General features: G+C 38.2%; 2 protein-coding genes across 2 annotated transcripts in view; both read right to left on the bottom strand.

The window, feature by feature from the left end:
- Positions 1 to 2469, bottom strand: part of LOC114312181 (DEAD-box ATP-dependent RNA helicase 10) — a 35689-nt gene extending 33220 nt beyond the window's left edge. Inside the window, exon 1 of the mRNA XM_028258386.2 lies at positions 2254 to 2469. The gene's annotated coding sequence lies outside the window, so the exon portion shown is untranslated. The remainder of the gene's footprint in view (positions 1 to 2253) is intronic.
- A 9946-nt stretch (positions 2470 to 12415) lies between these two features.
- Positions 12416 to 14801, bottom strand: LOC145823443 (uncharacterized). The gene is made up of 3 exons (XM_082922974.1): positions 14248 to 14801; positions 13092 to 14122; positions 12416 to 12991 (listed from the first exon to the last, which is right to left on the bottom strand). The coding sequence occupies exons 1-3, from the start codon at positions 14791 to 14793 to the stop codon at positions 12550 to 12552; spliced, it is 2019 nt and encodes a 672-aa protein (XP_082779100.1). The 5' UTR covers positions 14794 to 14801; the 3' UTR covers positions 12416 to 12549.
- Between the last annotated feature and the right edge of the window lie 1255 nt (positions 14802 to 16056).

Here is a 16056-nt window from a genome sequence, read left to right as displayed (position 1 = left end):
AATTAAATCTTGTCAAAGAAATTTTTAGGAATCACTAGGTTGGGATCCAATCACGTAATCCCTAAAATGCAGCTAAAAACTTCTATAATTTCATCTCCATTGAACTAAATGAGTTTATAGATGTATATGCTCATATTTCTCTATAGATTCTACTAGAACAAGGACTATCAAAGTAAAATTTTAATGAATGAAACTATTTTTTTATTTTTGATAGATAAAGTATGGATGTTCATTTATAGGGATTCAAGAAAGGAGTCACCCAAGCAAACTAGACATATACACCAAGAAAGAAATCCAAAACACAACTAGAGCCACTATGCAAAATGGATCACACCAAAGAATCAAACTAAAGGAAGACTCATGAAAATTCTCTTTAAGCTAAAAATGAAAACAAGAAATTGAAGATATTCTATAAATGGCCATCCCTATATCTTCGAAAGTGCTTCTATTCCTTTCTCTTTCCAACCACGCTACATCAAACACATAGGCACTACCATCCACGCCTTTTGTAAACTCTTTAAATGATTCCCATGTGCCCAACTTTATTAGAACTCCACTAAGGCCTCATTTGGCAAGTGGTGATTTTAGCCAAAAAGTCACTAAAAAACTCAAAAAACCAACAACCTATACAAAAAAGTCAAAGATTCCTTTTTCTCTCTACTTTTTGCACATCTTTTCGTAAAAAATCAAAAAGTCATCCCAAACATACTAGTTTTTTTACATCATATTTTAGCCAAAAAGCCAAAAAATTACAAAAAAAAAAAAAAAAAAAAAAGCTTGTTCTCAAACGAGGCCTAAGGCTAGCATCATCCACGCTACTCCAAAAATCACAAATAATTAATTAACAATACTAAAATGAGACTACTGAATCAACTAATCACCAATATAAATCTTGGTTGTTAAAATCCTAATCCAAATCCAATGATTTTATGATTCATTTGGCCAAAATTGATCCCGATCGTGTAGAAAATCCCTAATAAGTAGGATCTTTCAATCCTGATAGTTGGATCTTGTTAGCTTGTGGAATCTCAATTCAGGTATGATGCTACTAATCTAATTATTGAGCCTTGTTTTGCATTGTATGTGGCTTCTTTTTTCTTAATTTTGATGTTTGTGGCCTATATACAAATTTGACACTGCCAAATTGGGGGGGGGGACTCGTATTGGATTAAATAGGCTAACAAAAAAAGTTTATTGAATTAAAGTCATTTCTAAATTTGAAGAACGAGAGATTAATAGGCTGTTACATGGCCTCGGATATGGGGTTAGATGTGGATATGTTTCTAAAGTGTAGGATTCATTTAATTCTCATGTTAAAGACAACAGGACATGACTCTATTTCGTATTTCTTAAACACTACTTTTATGTTTCAAGGATAAATTGATGTTTACAAACTTAAATACATTTTATATTTAAAATGCAAGTCTTATGCATAGTTATATAGTAAACTTGATTGCTCATACATACTTGCTGGATGCATGACCAATTAGGCATATTGGACACGTATCACATATTGTTGCCCAACACAAATGTAACATGTAGTTAATAGGCATAAATATGCATTGTTTTGTTATCATTGAATCTCCCAAGTTATTTTATTCAAACTTGTAATGTGTTTAATGTGTCATGTATCTCCCAAATGTATGAAGTGTTTGCAGGTCTAAAAAATTTAAGAAAATAATAGGAAACTCTTGGACTTATGTCCAACACACATCCAAATATGTACTAATATTTTTAAATTTTAAAAGTGTTTGTGCTTCTTAATCTTAGGTTACATGTGAATCACCATTGCAACAATTTTAAAGACAATGCCAAGCAACTAAGGAACACTAATAGGTAAATTTTAAAAATGTTTGTTGCTAGCCTTATATCTTCTCGAGTTAAGAGCAGTAACAACAGAGTAAGGTGCATCATCTTCATCTTCCTCGATTTTAACAATTGTCCCTACCGTGGTTTGCCCCAATATTAGGTCCACAAAACCACTTATGCCACTAGTTCTGGACACAAAGTTGTGAGGATTTGTTGGGCTCAATCACAGTGTTACCACTTGGATCATGAATAGAGATTCGACATTACATTTGATGTAGGATGGCTAACCAGAAGAAAACAAATGCAGAGAAAAACGAAAACCACACCCAAAGAAATTAAATTAAACCCGAAAATCTCAATCTCAATATCGCAATTTCATAATCCAAGCTGAATAACCCTAAACACAGGCACGGGAAGAGCAAAGAGAGAGAGAGAGCTACGTACCACCAGCGAAGAGCAGCGCCGGTGACGAGCGAAGAGTGGCGGCGGTGGCGCGGTGGCAGCAAGGCTGGTGGCGCCGATCGGGGAGACGAAAAGCAACAGAGATGGATGAAATGAGATGGATTGGGGTTGTGAATTAGGTTTAATGAGAATTGATTGTTTGTGTACAATATTGATAGATTTAACAGATATGATAAGGGGCTCTATAATAGCTGCTCTAAAAAACGTCTTTTCCCAATATAAGCCTTTTTTACATTGCATTTTCAAAATTAGGTCAACTTCTGACAGAATTTTAAAACTAAGCTAAAGCGTCATTACTATTCGCGCTTTTACTGTTAGAAGCGCAAAAGTAGATGAACAGGAAAATCGCTATTACAAATAGCGACTTTGATTAAGAAGTCGCTGTTACGAATAGCGCTTATAGCGTTAGTTTTTTTCCCAATAAAAACGCTGTTCTTAACAGCGCTTTTTACACAAAATTTTGTTGTCAAAAAAACGCTATTGCTAATAGCGATTTTAACAAAAAAAAATTTCCAGAAAAAACGCTATTTCTAATAGCGATTTCAGTTCAAATTTTGTTACCAAAAAAACGCTATTGCTAATAGCGATTTTAACAGAATTTTTTTTTTTCGCCCAGCGTTTTTAACATAAACTTTGTTGGAATAAAACGCTATTTTCAAGATAAAATAAAAGAAAAAAACATAAAACATATTTTAAAAAATATATTTACACTGTATATTTTAGTACTTGGCTTTACTAAAGCAATTATCATGTTAAAATATGTTTTTTTTTCTTTTGTTTTTGTTTTTGTTTTTGTTTAGAATGTGTAATTCATAAATTTTACATAATATGAAAAAAAACCTCTTTTCATATATTAATTTTACATACTATTTTTCATATATATAATTTCAAAATCATATTCATGTAGATATTATTAAGCCAATCATGTTCATTTATTTGGCTTTACTGAAGCCGTTGTCATGTTACATTTTTCATTTTTTCTTTTGTCTTTGTTTTGATTTAGAAAATGTAATTAAAAATTTTTTTTCGTCTTCACTAAAGTTGTTTTCATGTAAATATTTTTTTTGCTTATTGTTTTGTGTAATTAATTTTTTTTTTTTCGCTTTACTAAAGTCGTTTTCATGTAATTTTTTTTTTTCTTTTGTCTTTGTTTTGGGTTGGAAAGTGTTATTTAGAAAATTATTTTGGCTTTACGAAAGCCGTTTTCATTTAAACATAAATATATATTTATTCTTTTGTTTTGGGTTAGAAGGTGAGAATGTAATTCAGAAAATCAGTTTAGTAAAACCGTTTTGTACCCGTTTTCATTTATAAAATTTATTTTTTTGTATCGTCTTTGTTATGGGTTAGAATGTGATATGCATGCTGTACAGTTCGAAGCACACCCACACACTGTGCAACTCGACGAGCAACGACGAAGGGTGAGACGCGAAGACCACCGTGGAGTAGGCCAAGAAGACAAAGGCCACAGCTAGAGCTCCTAAAATAAATTTTCTCAACATTTTTGTAATAATACTTAATACATAATATACGAAGTCAGTACTTTACAAAATATTCATACGGGTATGAAAACAACATAACTGAAGTTGCAAATGTAATAGTTTTCAGTTACGTAGGTAGTACAGACATAATTCTCCCACAAAAATACATTATGGACACCATGAACTGAACACACATTATATACATCCTGGACACTCTTAACTGAACACACAATACATAAACATAACAGTTAGATAGACAAACACCTAATTCATGACCTAATATTGCATATTAATAGCCGTAACATTTGACAGACACAATACATAAACATAAACTTAAACATAAACATAACATAACATAACAGTTATACTTACTCTAACACAGACATTACATATTAATGCAAGTTGTTATATTGCCGAAGTGTAGACATTAACACCTAATTCGCGCTTAAATCGGCAGGTGGCTCAGAGTCTGAACAATCCGAAAGCTCAGCGTCAGAGACAAGTTCAGGATCCTCCATAATAGCCTTGATAGCTGCAACATTTGGTTCTGTTTTGTTCTTCTGGGCATCCTTCTTAAGTATGAGTAGCTGCATATCGCGGGCCAATCTACGACCCATTTGAGAAATCTCACGTTCTAGTGTTTGACATAGTCGATCAACATTATCAGGATCTTCCTTTTGGATCTCAACAGAACGTGCTTTTGGCACCTTCAGTCCTCTTTCCCGACATAATCTTTCGTTTTGCACTCGCTCTATAAATAGTGCGGGCCACTTAAGAAGTCTAGCCTTTGCATAACCATATCCTGTTTGATTTTCTGATGGATCCTCCACCAAACCACATGGATCTCGATAGTACTTGGGCATGACAAAATGTCGCTTCCCAAACCTATCATGATAAGCACAAGAGGCATCCAAGAAAGGAAATGGTGTTTCATCTTCAGCATCGCCACTTCCCCTTCCCCCTCCTCGTCGTGAACTTTCACCCCTTTGCAAGTTCCTACCACCTCTGCGACCCCCACTCTCTCCTATGAACCATGTAGCCATGCTAATTTTTTAAAACAAATGAATAATAATTTCGTAGGGCGAAATGAGTTGTAAGGTTGTGTCTTCACCTTGAGTTGTAAGGTTGTGTCTTCACCTTTACTCGTTTATATAGTTGATTATGAACGGATAAATGAGAATCCCACATATATGCATGCTGACTGTAAGGTAAATGCATGCTGACTGTAAGGTAAATCAGTAGATTCACTGTTGCCATGTGACTTTCTGAATTGAGAATCCCACATATATCAATACGAGATGAGTTGTCACTGTAACAAAAAAGTCGAGCAAAAAATGGAGAAAACCAAAGCATGTGCACCAAGTCACATGACTTCACAATCCATCTGCACATACGAACAAAATAAGGGCATGCTGACTGTAAGGTAATTCAGTGAATTCACTGTTACCATGTGACTTTCTAAGTTGAGAATCCCACATATATCAATAACAGATGAGTTGTCACTGTAATAAAAAAAATCGAGCAACAAATCGAGGAAACCAAAGCCTGTGCACCAATTCACATGACTTGACCATCCATCTGTATATAAGGACAAAATAAAGGCATGCTGTTTGTAAGGTAAATCAGTGAATTCACTGTTGCCATGTGACTTTCTGAGTTGAGAATCCCACATATATCAATAACAGATGAGTCGTCATTGTAATACAAAAAATCGAGCAAAAAATCGAGAAAACCAAAGCATGTGCACCAAGTCACATGACTTGACAATCCATCTGCATATAAGGACAAAATAAAGGCATGCTGACTGTAAGGTAAATCAGTGAATTCACTATTGCCATGTGACTTTCTAAGTTGAGAATCCCACATATATCAATAACAGATGAGTTGTCACTGTAATAAAAAAAATCGAGCAAAAAATCGAGAAAACCAAAGCCTCTGCACCAAGTCACATGACTTCACAATCCATCTGCATATACAGACAAAATAAAGGCATGCTGACAGTAAGGTAAATCAGTGAATTCACTGTTGCCATGTGACTTTCTGAGTTGAGAATCCCACATATGTAAATAAGAGATGAGTTGTCACTGTAATAAACAAATCAATAAAACCGAAGACTGTGCACCAGGTCACATGACTTCACAATCTATCTGTATATACTGACAAGTCTCTTCACGATTTGACTACTCAATGTGTGAAAAAATGAAGCTTATGAAGCTTACGACCCGCTATTTGTATTTCATTGAAAAGTATGACTATTTGAATTGTTCTTGTCATTTGGGAAGCTATTCACCGACCTACCTGTTATGTTTTATGTGTTGTTGAAGGCGGTAGTTCGATTCACCGAGTTTAGTTTTTTGTCAACCCCTCATTCATTACTGGAGTCATAATTTTTACTGGACTTTCAAGAATTGGAAGGTGACTCTTTCTTCTTTCCTGATAGAGATTGAAATTCGTTGTAATTTCATCCCTATTTCAGCAGCCCCAGTTAAGGGAACCTTTTCTCCGAGTTGCCTGATCTATTTTATGTGTTTTAAGTATTCACATAATTGAACATACATTAATCCATTCATTAATCCAGAACATTCATTAACAAATTGCAATTTAATAAAGAAAGTCATGAACTCATAAATGTGTACTTATAAATGTAGTTATTTCATAAACTTCAGGTTCATAACAAAAATACTTGAAATACATCCGTACGTTACACCAACAACAACATTGTCTTACACTCCAGGAACAAACATATGAAAGATAACGGTGTTTGATTTCTTATTCGTCATCTGACATGTAGTAGTCAGAGAGATATTTTTCATTGTTGAAGACATTATTTCGCTCAACCATTGTCAAATCTCTGTTGCTTGCTTCTGCCATTTCAATGGCTAGCTGAAGCATGAAATGTCGACATCTCCGCATCAACATCCTGTTGTTCTCCTTCTTAATTCTGCTAACTGCTTTTTCATAGTCACTCACATTTCGTCTAGCCATGGTTAATGAACGACGATGAGGTACCGGTGCCCCAAAGTTACGTAGATCATTATACAATCCTTCTTGCTCCGTTACCCTGAACGCCCATTCTGCTCGGATACCAGCATAATAATCCTTCGGACTTGAGTACTTTTCGCTCTTGTAGTCATACATAAATGGAGGTAGCAGCCACACTTTCGGATTTCTTTGCCGGCGTGAACTTCCTGCACCTCTTGAAGACATTGTTAATAAAATTAAAAAAAATAATAATAATAGTAATTGTATATCTATTACTATTGTTATGACTTCAACAAACATCATACTGGGGTATTTATAGACATCATAGTGGTGCTAGGGCACTATGGAATAAGTGATACACGTGATATTATTTGATGTTATTCATTTCATGTAATTTTGATTACCCGTGACTTTGTGTACCTGTGATGTAGTCACGGACATGGTTGTAAGATAAAATAATAATTGTAGGCCATAGAATCACAATGCAATCCCTTCATATTCGAGCAGTGCGTTGTCAAATAAAACAAAATGCAGTGAGTTGTCACATCGGCACATGAAACTATTTTGTCATGCTTACTTTTGTAATACAATAAGTACTCACTTGGAATTGACGATTTCAGTACGTATAAGTGTTTTCGAGAAATTATAAATGAAATCGAAAAATGAAATTTTCTTTGTATTAAAGTAATATTGTTCATAAACTATCATTGTTTTTCTCACCAACATAATAAAATGGTCACCTGCTAGGTAAACACGATTGGAACTTTGGTGCCTATATTTTATCTTATTTTCAGTTAATGAACTTCACAGTCATCCGATTTTTATTGTCATTACACAACCGTCCATCATATTTTTTTACCAACATAATAGCATTTTCTGCTTCTTTTCACAGTCGTAATAATGTGACTTAGATGAATTCTGAAATGTGCGGAAAAAACAAAGCATGTAAGTTGCACTGCAGAAGTCACATGCATCACGTAATGTCAAGAAAAAAGTCACAACGTATACAAGCATGGCAAAGTAAGAAAGTCACATGCATTACTGCATCACTGCATAAAGTGACATGCAGCATTGCATCACTGCACAAAGTCACATGCAGTGATGCAGTGATGCAGTGATGCACAAAGTCACACGCATCACTGTATCACTGCACAAAGTCAGATGCATCCCTGCATCGCTGCACAAAGTCACATACCTCCTACGTACTGTGTCCATTGCAATTATGCACAAAGTCACAGGCATCACTGCATCTGCGGCACAATAGCCGATGCTACAGGCCGTTGATTCGTTCATGACTGCACAAAGTCGAGTCCTGACAGCCGTATGCACTGGATAAGGTCAGTGGCATGCATGTGATCGAACAGGAAATTGCATACATACAGCTACCATGTGTATATATGGTATAAATATCGTAGCATACCACAACAAAAGTTTTATAGCTATTTCTACCGATATCATCATGACATATACGGTGGTTGATCTATATTCGGCAATGGGTCGCTATTGGGTTGCAGATGGAGATGAATTTCAATACCCATTAAATCCAAATTTGCGTTACTCACGTGCCACCGTCAATACCATGAGAGCTGAGTGGGAATTTCGCAAAACTCAAGCAAACGTTCTCGTTGAGCTATGCCGTGAAGTTAATCTTAAATTTCCTCGCCGGTTAGCCATGCGTATGCCAACTAACACTCCACAGTTGTTGCAAAGGGCATTGCATCGTATCCGCGACGAGGTTAATCGCATGACCCAACGTTTGCAGAGGTCCGGACTAATGAAGACCGCAAATGAGCGTGCCGAAGATGGGTTAATGGATGATGCACACCAGTACTACGCCTGGAGCATGGATGTTATGTATGAATCTGATATTGAGATGTCAGATGATGATGATAATGAATGAAATTGTTTGGATGAACGCCCATGGCATTTCTGTAATGCATGCAATTTGTAATGCTTATCCATGACTTATCAATGAAGCGAGATATTTCAATTATTTTTAGCCTTGAACAAACATATTTTTTATAGCTTCTTTACACGTTTTGTTCAAACCAAACGCGTTTGTAATTTATGTTCTCCTAAATTACGGATAATGAGAGAAGGGTAGAGATGTGAAACAGATTTGTGTGATTCATCAATATAAATAAGAATAAAAAATTGTGAAATTATAATTGCGAATAAATAAGTATGACACTTACATCAGCTGTACAAGTTTGACACATACAAACAAAAAAAAGAAAAAAAAAAACCTATATAGTCCATATCGCAACCGCTAATGCCCTAACCTGCCCCCAGTCCCACAACCCCGACCGTGGATCTCCCTCATCGGTCTCCTACGGTAGACTCTCTGAATATCTGGTACTCTCTCCCCTGCATGCGGCCCTCCACTGACTGCCTGTGGAGCCTGTGAGTGTGAGTGTGACCTCCCCTCTCCTGCATCTGATGCCCCTGATCCTGCCTGTGCCTGTAGATCAGATACTGCTGTGAGCTGTGAAACTCCTACTCCCTCGTCTGGTGCAACTGTATCACGATCTACAGCTGGACCCCGACCTCTGCCTCTGCCCGCACCCCGACCTCGGCCGCGACGTCCCCCACGACCATAACCTCTCCCTCGCGCTCTGGGGGGGGCTCAATATGGCCCTCATCATCAATGTGTGAGATGTCAGTGAGAACTGCATCATGTGTACTCCTGGGCGCGGTCGAAGTAGTCCCCATAAAAGCAGGTGGTAACTGGGTGGGTGGGGTAGCAACATCATGCATGAACCGGGGCGCGGTCGAAGTACTCCCCAGAAAAGTAGGATGTAACTGGGTGGGTGGGGTAATAACATCATGCATGAAGCGGGGCGGTGACCAATCAGGGTCAGGGTCAGTATGCTGGGTAAGATGTACGTGTGGGGAATATGGAGAAATGTATGGGGTATCATGTGGTGGGGTGACTGAAGTCGAAGGACCTGCTGTGGCTGGCGCTGAACTGGAAGGCACTGACGTGGACAGGACTGATGTGTCTGGAGCAGCTGCTGCAGTGTGTACACCGTAGTCCCCAAAATGCAGACGATCTACCCGATGGGCATGCTGGATCCCCTCGTACAATAACTCTCTGATCTCTACAAGGGCCTGCAGACCAAGCTGTCCATCATGTCTGAAAATGGCGTCCTCAGCCAAGTGATATGACCTCCCAGCTCGAACCACCTGTAAAAAAAATCAGATATATTAGGCTATAGTTGACTGAAAATAATCAATTATGATATTAACAATTATCGAAGATATAGTACGCTACTCACCAATGACTCGAGAGAAGGCCCAACTCCCTGATATCCGGCCTCGGACAGGTGGCTCGGATTACCGACAAGTAGGTGTGTATGTCGTCGATACCACAACATGTAAGGGTCGGGAGAGGGGAGGACCCCATCTCTCCAGTCAGCCTGTACAATAGTGTCGCGACGGGCATCCCACAATTGTATGTATCGCATATGATGTTGACTCCAGTCAGTGCTGGCTCGGCCACGTCTATCCGTCGCATGCAACCGCCACTCGGTGTCACACCGATCCGGCACGGCCTGGACCCGACCAAACTGTCGGAGGACACGATCAGGGAGATGCCACTCAACCACGTCAAAACAAATGAGTGGTACTCTCGCCATCCATATATCCTCACCTAGGCGGCAGTAGTCTGGGAGCGTGTGGAGGACATCAGCATAAGGCTGCCAGATAAACTACAATAACGACAAGTCTATTAAAAATCGCTCATAAACATATACAGTCCATATGACAATTAAAATTTAGGTATTTAAATTTGATACCTCGCCGTCTATCATCCGATCAAGCTGGTCTCTATACACGACCACTACGTGGGTCGATACGACCTCGTGGCTCATGTCAACCCTCCACCGGCTACCTCGAGGTCCGGCCGGCATCTGCATGTCTCCCTGCCCGATGGGAACCTCACCAGGAGCAACTAGTTGCCGCCTAGACGGGGCAATGCGAATCAATCTCTCCCACGCCCAAATCTGCAATAGTTTGAACGCAATTACAATACTGATATATGCCATACAATATGAATTGACATGTAATAAAATTCTTACTAACCTGTAGCAAGACAAGGGGTCCTCCGATCTGAGTCACACCCACATGAGTGGCTCGACATAACATCCTATACAAGCATGCCAAAGCCGCGGCGCCCCAGCTGTACTGGCCGATGACGTCAATGTCTCTCAACAGTGGCAAATACATCAGCTTGAGCAGGTTCTGTGACTTATCAGGGAGAAGTACCCCCCCAATAAGCCACAGAATATATGCTCGTGCATGCTGCTGTACTAACTCATCTGCAGCATCATCTGGAAAATCGCCCTGAAAATGCTCCGACAGCCACCTCACCCTCACTCTACCTACCTGTAAGTCTGCAGGTGTAGGTGCTACTCCCAATAGCTCAGCACATAACGCTATCCACTGCTCCGTCGTCAATGATGGGTCAAGTCCAGTAACTGCTCGCCCATCAATCCGTAGACCGTATAGGACAAATACGTCCTGCAATGTGACGGTGGCCTCACCGGTCGGGAAATGAAATGTATGAGTCTCTGTGCGCCATCTCTCGACGAGAGCAGTAATGAGTGGGTGGTCCAGTCTGATATGGCCTATACGATATACACCATAGAATCCCGCGCGTAGTAGACACTGCAAGACTCTATGGTCCAATGGACGATCCCACAGGCCGGAATCTCCCCGTCGGCATGCCACCACGGTGTGTGACTGGTCCTGCATAACAGAATGAGTATTTTAAATTATAGCATTATCAAGGAAATGAAAAACAAAATGCAGTGTATTTTCATTGTACGCGTAAAGTCCAACAAACGTTATTGCATACCGGGTCCTCCCATATACTGTCAGCCCGATGTGGATGACTCAAAAGGGGGACCTCATCAGGTAGATGTGCCATGAAGCCTGTACAGTTGAAAAACAAATACATTTTGAAAAACTGTATTGGTGAGCATGTAATTTAACTATATCAATTAAGCTCAAATTATTATGTACATGACGACTTGGAAAATAAATGTGGTCGATTATTTTAAAAGTATAAATTTGTGTGCCATTAACATGGAAGCAATTAACTAAAATCAAAATTTTGCATATTATGTGCCATTAAATATGATAAGCAATTCAACATAACCTATCGTTATCTATGCTTCGGACTAATATAAAAATCTTTTACAAAGTCATTTTACGATCTCAGTTACATAAGCTTAATAATGACCAATAACATGTGGATAGTTTTTGTATGTCAATATTTACAAACAAAATGGAATGATCATTTTTTTTTTCAAAACTTCATTATTGATTTTGGCATATTTGACATAACCTCATTATTGATTTTGACATATTTGACAAAATTCGTTACATTTATGGCATATTCGACAACTTCATTATTGATTTTGTAATTTTTGTTTTGCAATAAAGTAAAAAATTTGTAAATTACGTACATGTAATTCATAAATTCTAAATGTACAAAATGCTTGAATCAGTCGAAATATTAAAATCTTAAAATGAAAGAAGAACTATGTGATTTTAAATAAAATTCTGTAATAAACATTTTGAATGAAGTAGAGAATAAAAACTATGATAGTTGTAAATTTTGTCAAGCAAATAAAACAATTACAATATATAAAGAATTAAACAACAGAAATGATCTATTACAAATAAAAAATGTTCTATTAAATGTATGACCCCGTTTACAAATAATGAATTACAAAAGAAAAGAAAATGATCTATTACAAATAAAGAATTACAAAAAGATCTATTACAATATGTAAGTATTACATAGTCTTCATCGACCAAGTCGCGCCGGACATGTTCGCCTGTCATGACCTGTCTGCTGGCACTCACTGCAACGAGCGGTCAAACGCCTATCTGATATGTCCATCTCATTCGGAATACGAAACATAGATGCACGACCCCGTTTCACTTGTCGCAGACGCAGTACATTAGGCATTAAAGTCCACTGCGGATCAGCCCAATAATCTTGATGCGGTATTGGATTGAATTTAGTTTCCCAAACCCTCATGTATACAGGAAGCCTATATACTAGATCAACGTACTCGAATGGATTGTCACCGCATTCAGACATTACAGCGAGCATATGAGAACACGGATAGTGTCGTATCTCATATTTCCCACAACTGCACGTGGGTTGATTCATCCGCACAATTTGTGTATTGCGACCTCGTCCATGGCGAAAAGATGTTTGCACCTCAAACACGCGGCGTGGCCTATAAAAAAATTGTAATAGAAACTAATGAAGTTCATGTTTTTAGGTGTAGTTAAATTGACAACATAATAACAATAATTTAATTTATATTACAAACTAACCTGTCATATGATATCAACTTGAAAGTATTTGCCCTTGCGATGCCATCCTCAATAGTTTTTTGCATCTGTCTAGGGTATTGGAACTCATTTCGTACATCTAGTTCAGCTTGGGCTCCCATCTCGTCAAAATATTTTACAAGCCGCCGAAATGTAAATTCAACCATAGCTGAGATAGGTAAGTTCCTTGCACATTTCAAGACGCTATTGAAGCACTCTGCATCATTGCTAGTCAATACCCCCCAGCGATGTCCACCGTCATACGAAAGGGCCCACTCCTCAGGATTCATCTTGTAAACCCAAGTGATGGCTTCTTGGTCAATAGCCTGTATTTGTTGTAAGTAACCATTACACTTTCGTCGTTGATGAGCACTTCCTGCTTTCCATAGAAGTTGTTTCAGCTCCTTATTTCTGAACGTAGTGTTAAAGTTACTACAAACATGTCGAAGGCAGTGCCGATGATATCCAACAAATTGGAGCGAGGGATTCAACCAATGCCGCCTCACAGCAGCTAAAATACTCTCAGCTCGATCGGATATCAAAGTCACTCCCTGTCGGTCCATGACAATATGTTCCTTGATATTTGAAATGAAGAACGACCAAGACTCCAAACTCTCCTTGTCGACAACAGCAAATGCAAGCGGTAGTACTTTGCCATTGGCGGTGACAATCGTTGCTACAAGCAACATACCAGTGTATTTCCCGTATAAGAATGTACCATCTATGGTTATAACAGGCCTACAATGTCTGAATCCATCGATGACGGGTTTGAAAGACCAAAAAACAAAGTGGAAGACGGGCATAATGGTTGTATTTCCGGTATATCTATGCTTCCATTGCACGATGGTGCCAGGATTAGATGTTTGTAATGCATACATGAATTTAGGCAACATCATATATGATTCATCCCAATCTCCGAATACCATTCTAATTGCCTTTGCCCTTGCATGCCACGCCTTCTTGTAATGTATAGTATAGTTCATGGACTTTTTTATGTCTTCGATGACATTCTTAATGGGCATATCAGGTTCGTTCTGCATACAACAATACCTATGAGTCAGATTATTTTGGTGTGAACACTTTAAAGACACAATTTTGGTGTGAACACTTTAAATAAACAATGTGTATATAAATGTAAACATTTATTTTGTATACTCACCGCAACTTGTCCCAAAAGATGAGAAGCAATGTAACTGGAGCTAATATTTGTGTGGTCCCTGTTCGTTCGTGGGTATAAACAATGGTGAGGACCCCTATACTGCTTTATTTCAAAAAGCCCATGTCTCTTACTAAGAGATGCACGCAACCACCATCTACAGTCGTGCTTGCAAGCACACACCCAAACGTCTCGCTTGGAGGTTACGACTTTGTACTCTCGATTATTTGTTGCATGGTACAATTTCACAGCATGTACGAGTTGCTTCTTATCAACGAAAACCATCCCTTTGTCCAACTCTGGATTTTCAGCATTCCAGATTCGGTTACGGGGAACGACATCGCGGTTACTAATGTCAAAATCACCACCCATGTGAATGTTTTCAAAGAAAGGGATTTCAGGTCTAGGTGGAATGGGGGCATTCTGAATATCAACGGGAGCGTCGACATCATCTTCTTCTTCATCATCATCATCTGATCCGCCCAATAAATTTTCTTCATCATACATTTCATTCTCATCATTGTCTAGGGCGACATCAGGACCGTACATGTCACTGTCAGCAAACTGCACAAAATTAACCGTTTCAGCCATATTACCAGCAACTTCAACTAGAGTCGTATGATGGCTATAGGTGGGCACATCTTGGGTGTTATTGTGAAATTCAGTCTCGTATCCACCATGTGAACTTGATTCTCTACCATGGCCATGAAATGTCTGTTGTGTGTAGCCAGCTGCATAACATTCATTTGATTCATACATAGGAGACTGAAATGCTGTCGTGTCAACCCCATGTGTCAGCAATGTAGTGAACGGATGCGAATCCATCTGTGTTATATTCGGAAGATTCTGTACAACCTCTTTCTGAATGTACACTTCCAAACAATTTGGTGGTTCGAAATTTCCACCGATACTTAAAACGATGTTCAACGCCTCATCGTCATTTATCGGTAATATTTTGTATTCGCTGGTTGCTTGCCACTGGCGATAAGGATATCTACATTTGAAGATCAATCGGACTGTTTCCCCGTAACTTGCGACCTTGGACATAAACATCTCCTCCAAATTGCCAAGTGTGGTGCCAAGTTGCACCACATATATCCCTTTCGGCTCAGCATCATATGACACACCTTCATCGGGATCCCGAATTATGTTTCCCCCCCAGTAAAAGATAATTGGAACAGTTGCCATATACTTGCTTCAATGAAACAATAAATATTAAAATATCAACAATATACATATATCGAATTGTACTTGTAAAATAAACATTAAAATTTGCAGAAGCCACAAATAAAAGCAACCCTCTAATTTTTTATCAATTTATATTTTCCAGGGTTGAAGGAACTGTAGAGGTGAAACATTAATTCAATTTGTATTTTGTCAACTATATATTTGTGTCTCAACTTGATTATTACTGTTTATTTTCTCATTGTTTTCACTTATTTTTATTCGTATAACAGAACAGCTGAGATTTCATCTATACGTGGAGTTATAGATTGTGTCTCATTTACTTCCTATGTGAAGACTCTTATCTTTTCAACGTGAATGTTCTTTGTTGTCATTGCTCTATTGTCTTAATCTAAAAAACACATAACAAGAAGTATATTTGTTGTCTTAATTCTTTCGAATTAGTGGCGAAAAATAAAATAGGTTGAGAGATATTTAGTAGAGGGTGACGCGATTGATTTGGACAATATAAAATACAGGGTGCAAACATTGAGAGAGATTTTTTTAACCTGGTGATATAATTGTTCAGATTTATGGAAAATATAAGTTAATTTGATTTGCTCCAACTTGTGCCATTACGGACCTTAA

Source organism: Camellia sinensis, chromosome 4, assembly GCF_055761805.1.
Source record: "Camellia sinensis isolate YWXY chromosome 4, ASM5576180v1, whole genome shotgun sequence".
Lineage (NCBI taxonomy): Eukaryota > Viridiplantae > Streptophyta > Magnoliopsida > Ericales > Theaceae > Camellia > Camellia sinensis.
Note: the sequence above shows the minus strand (reverse complement) of the source record. Positions and strands in the feature narration are given on the sequence as shown.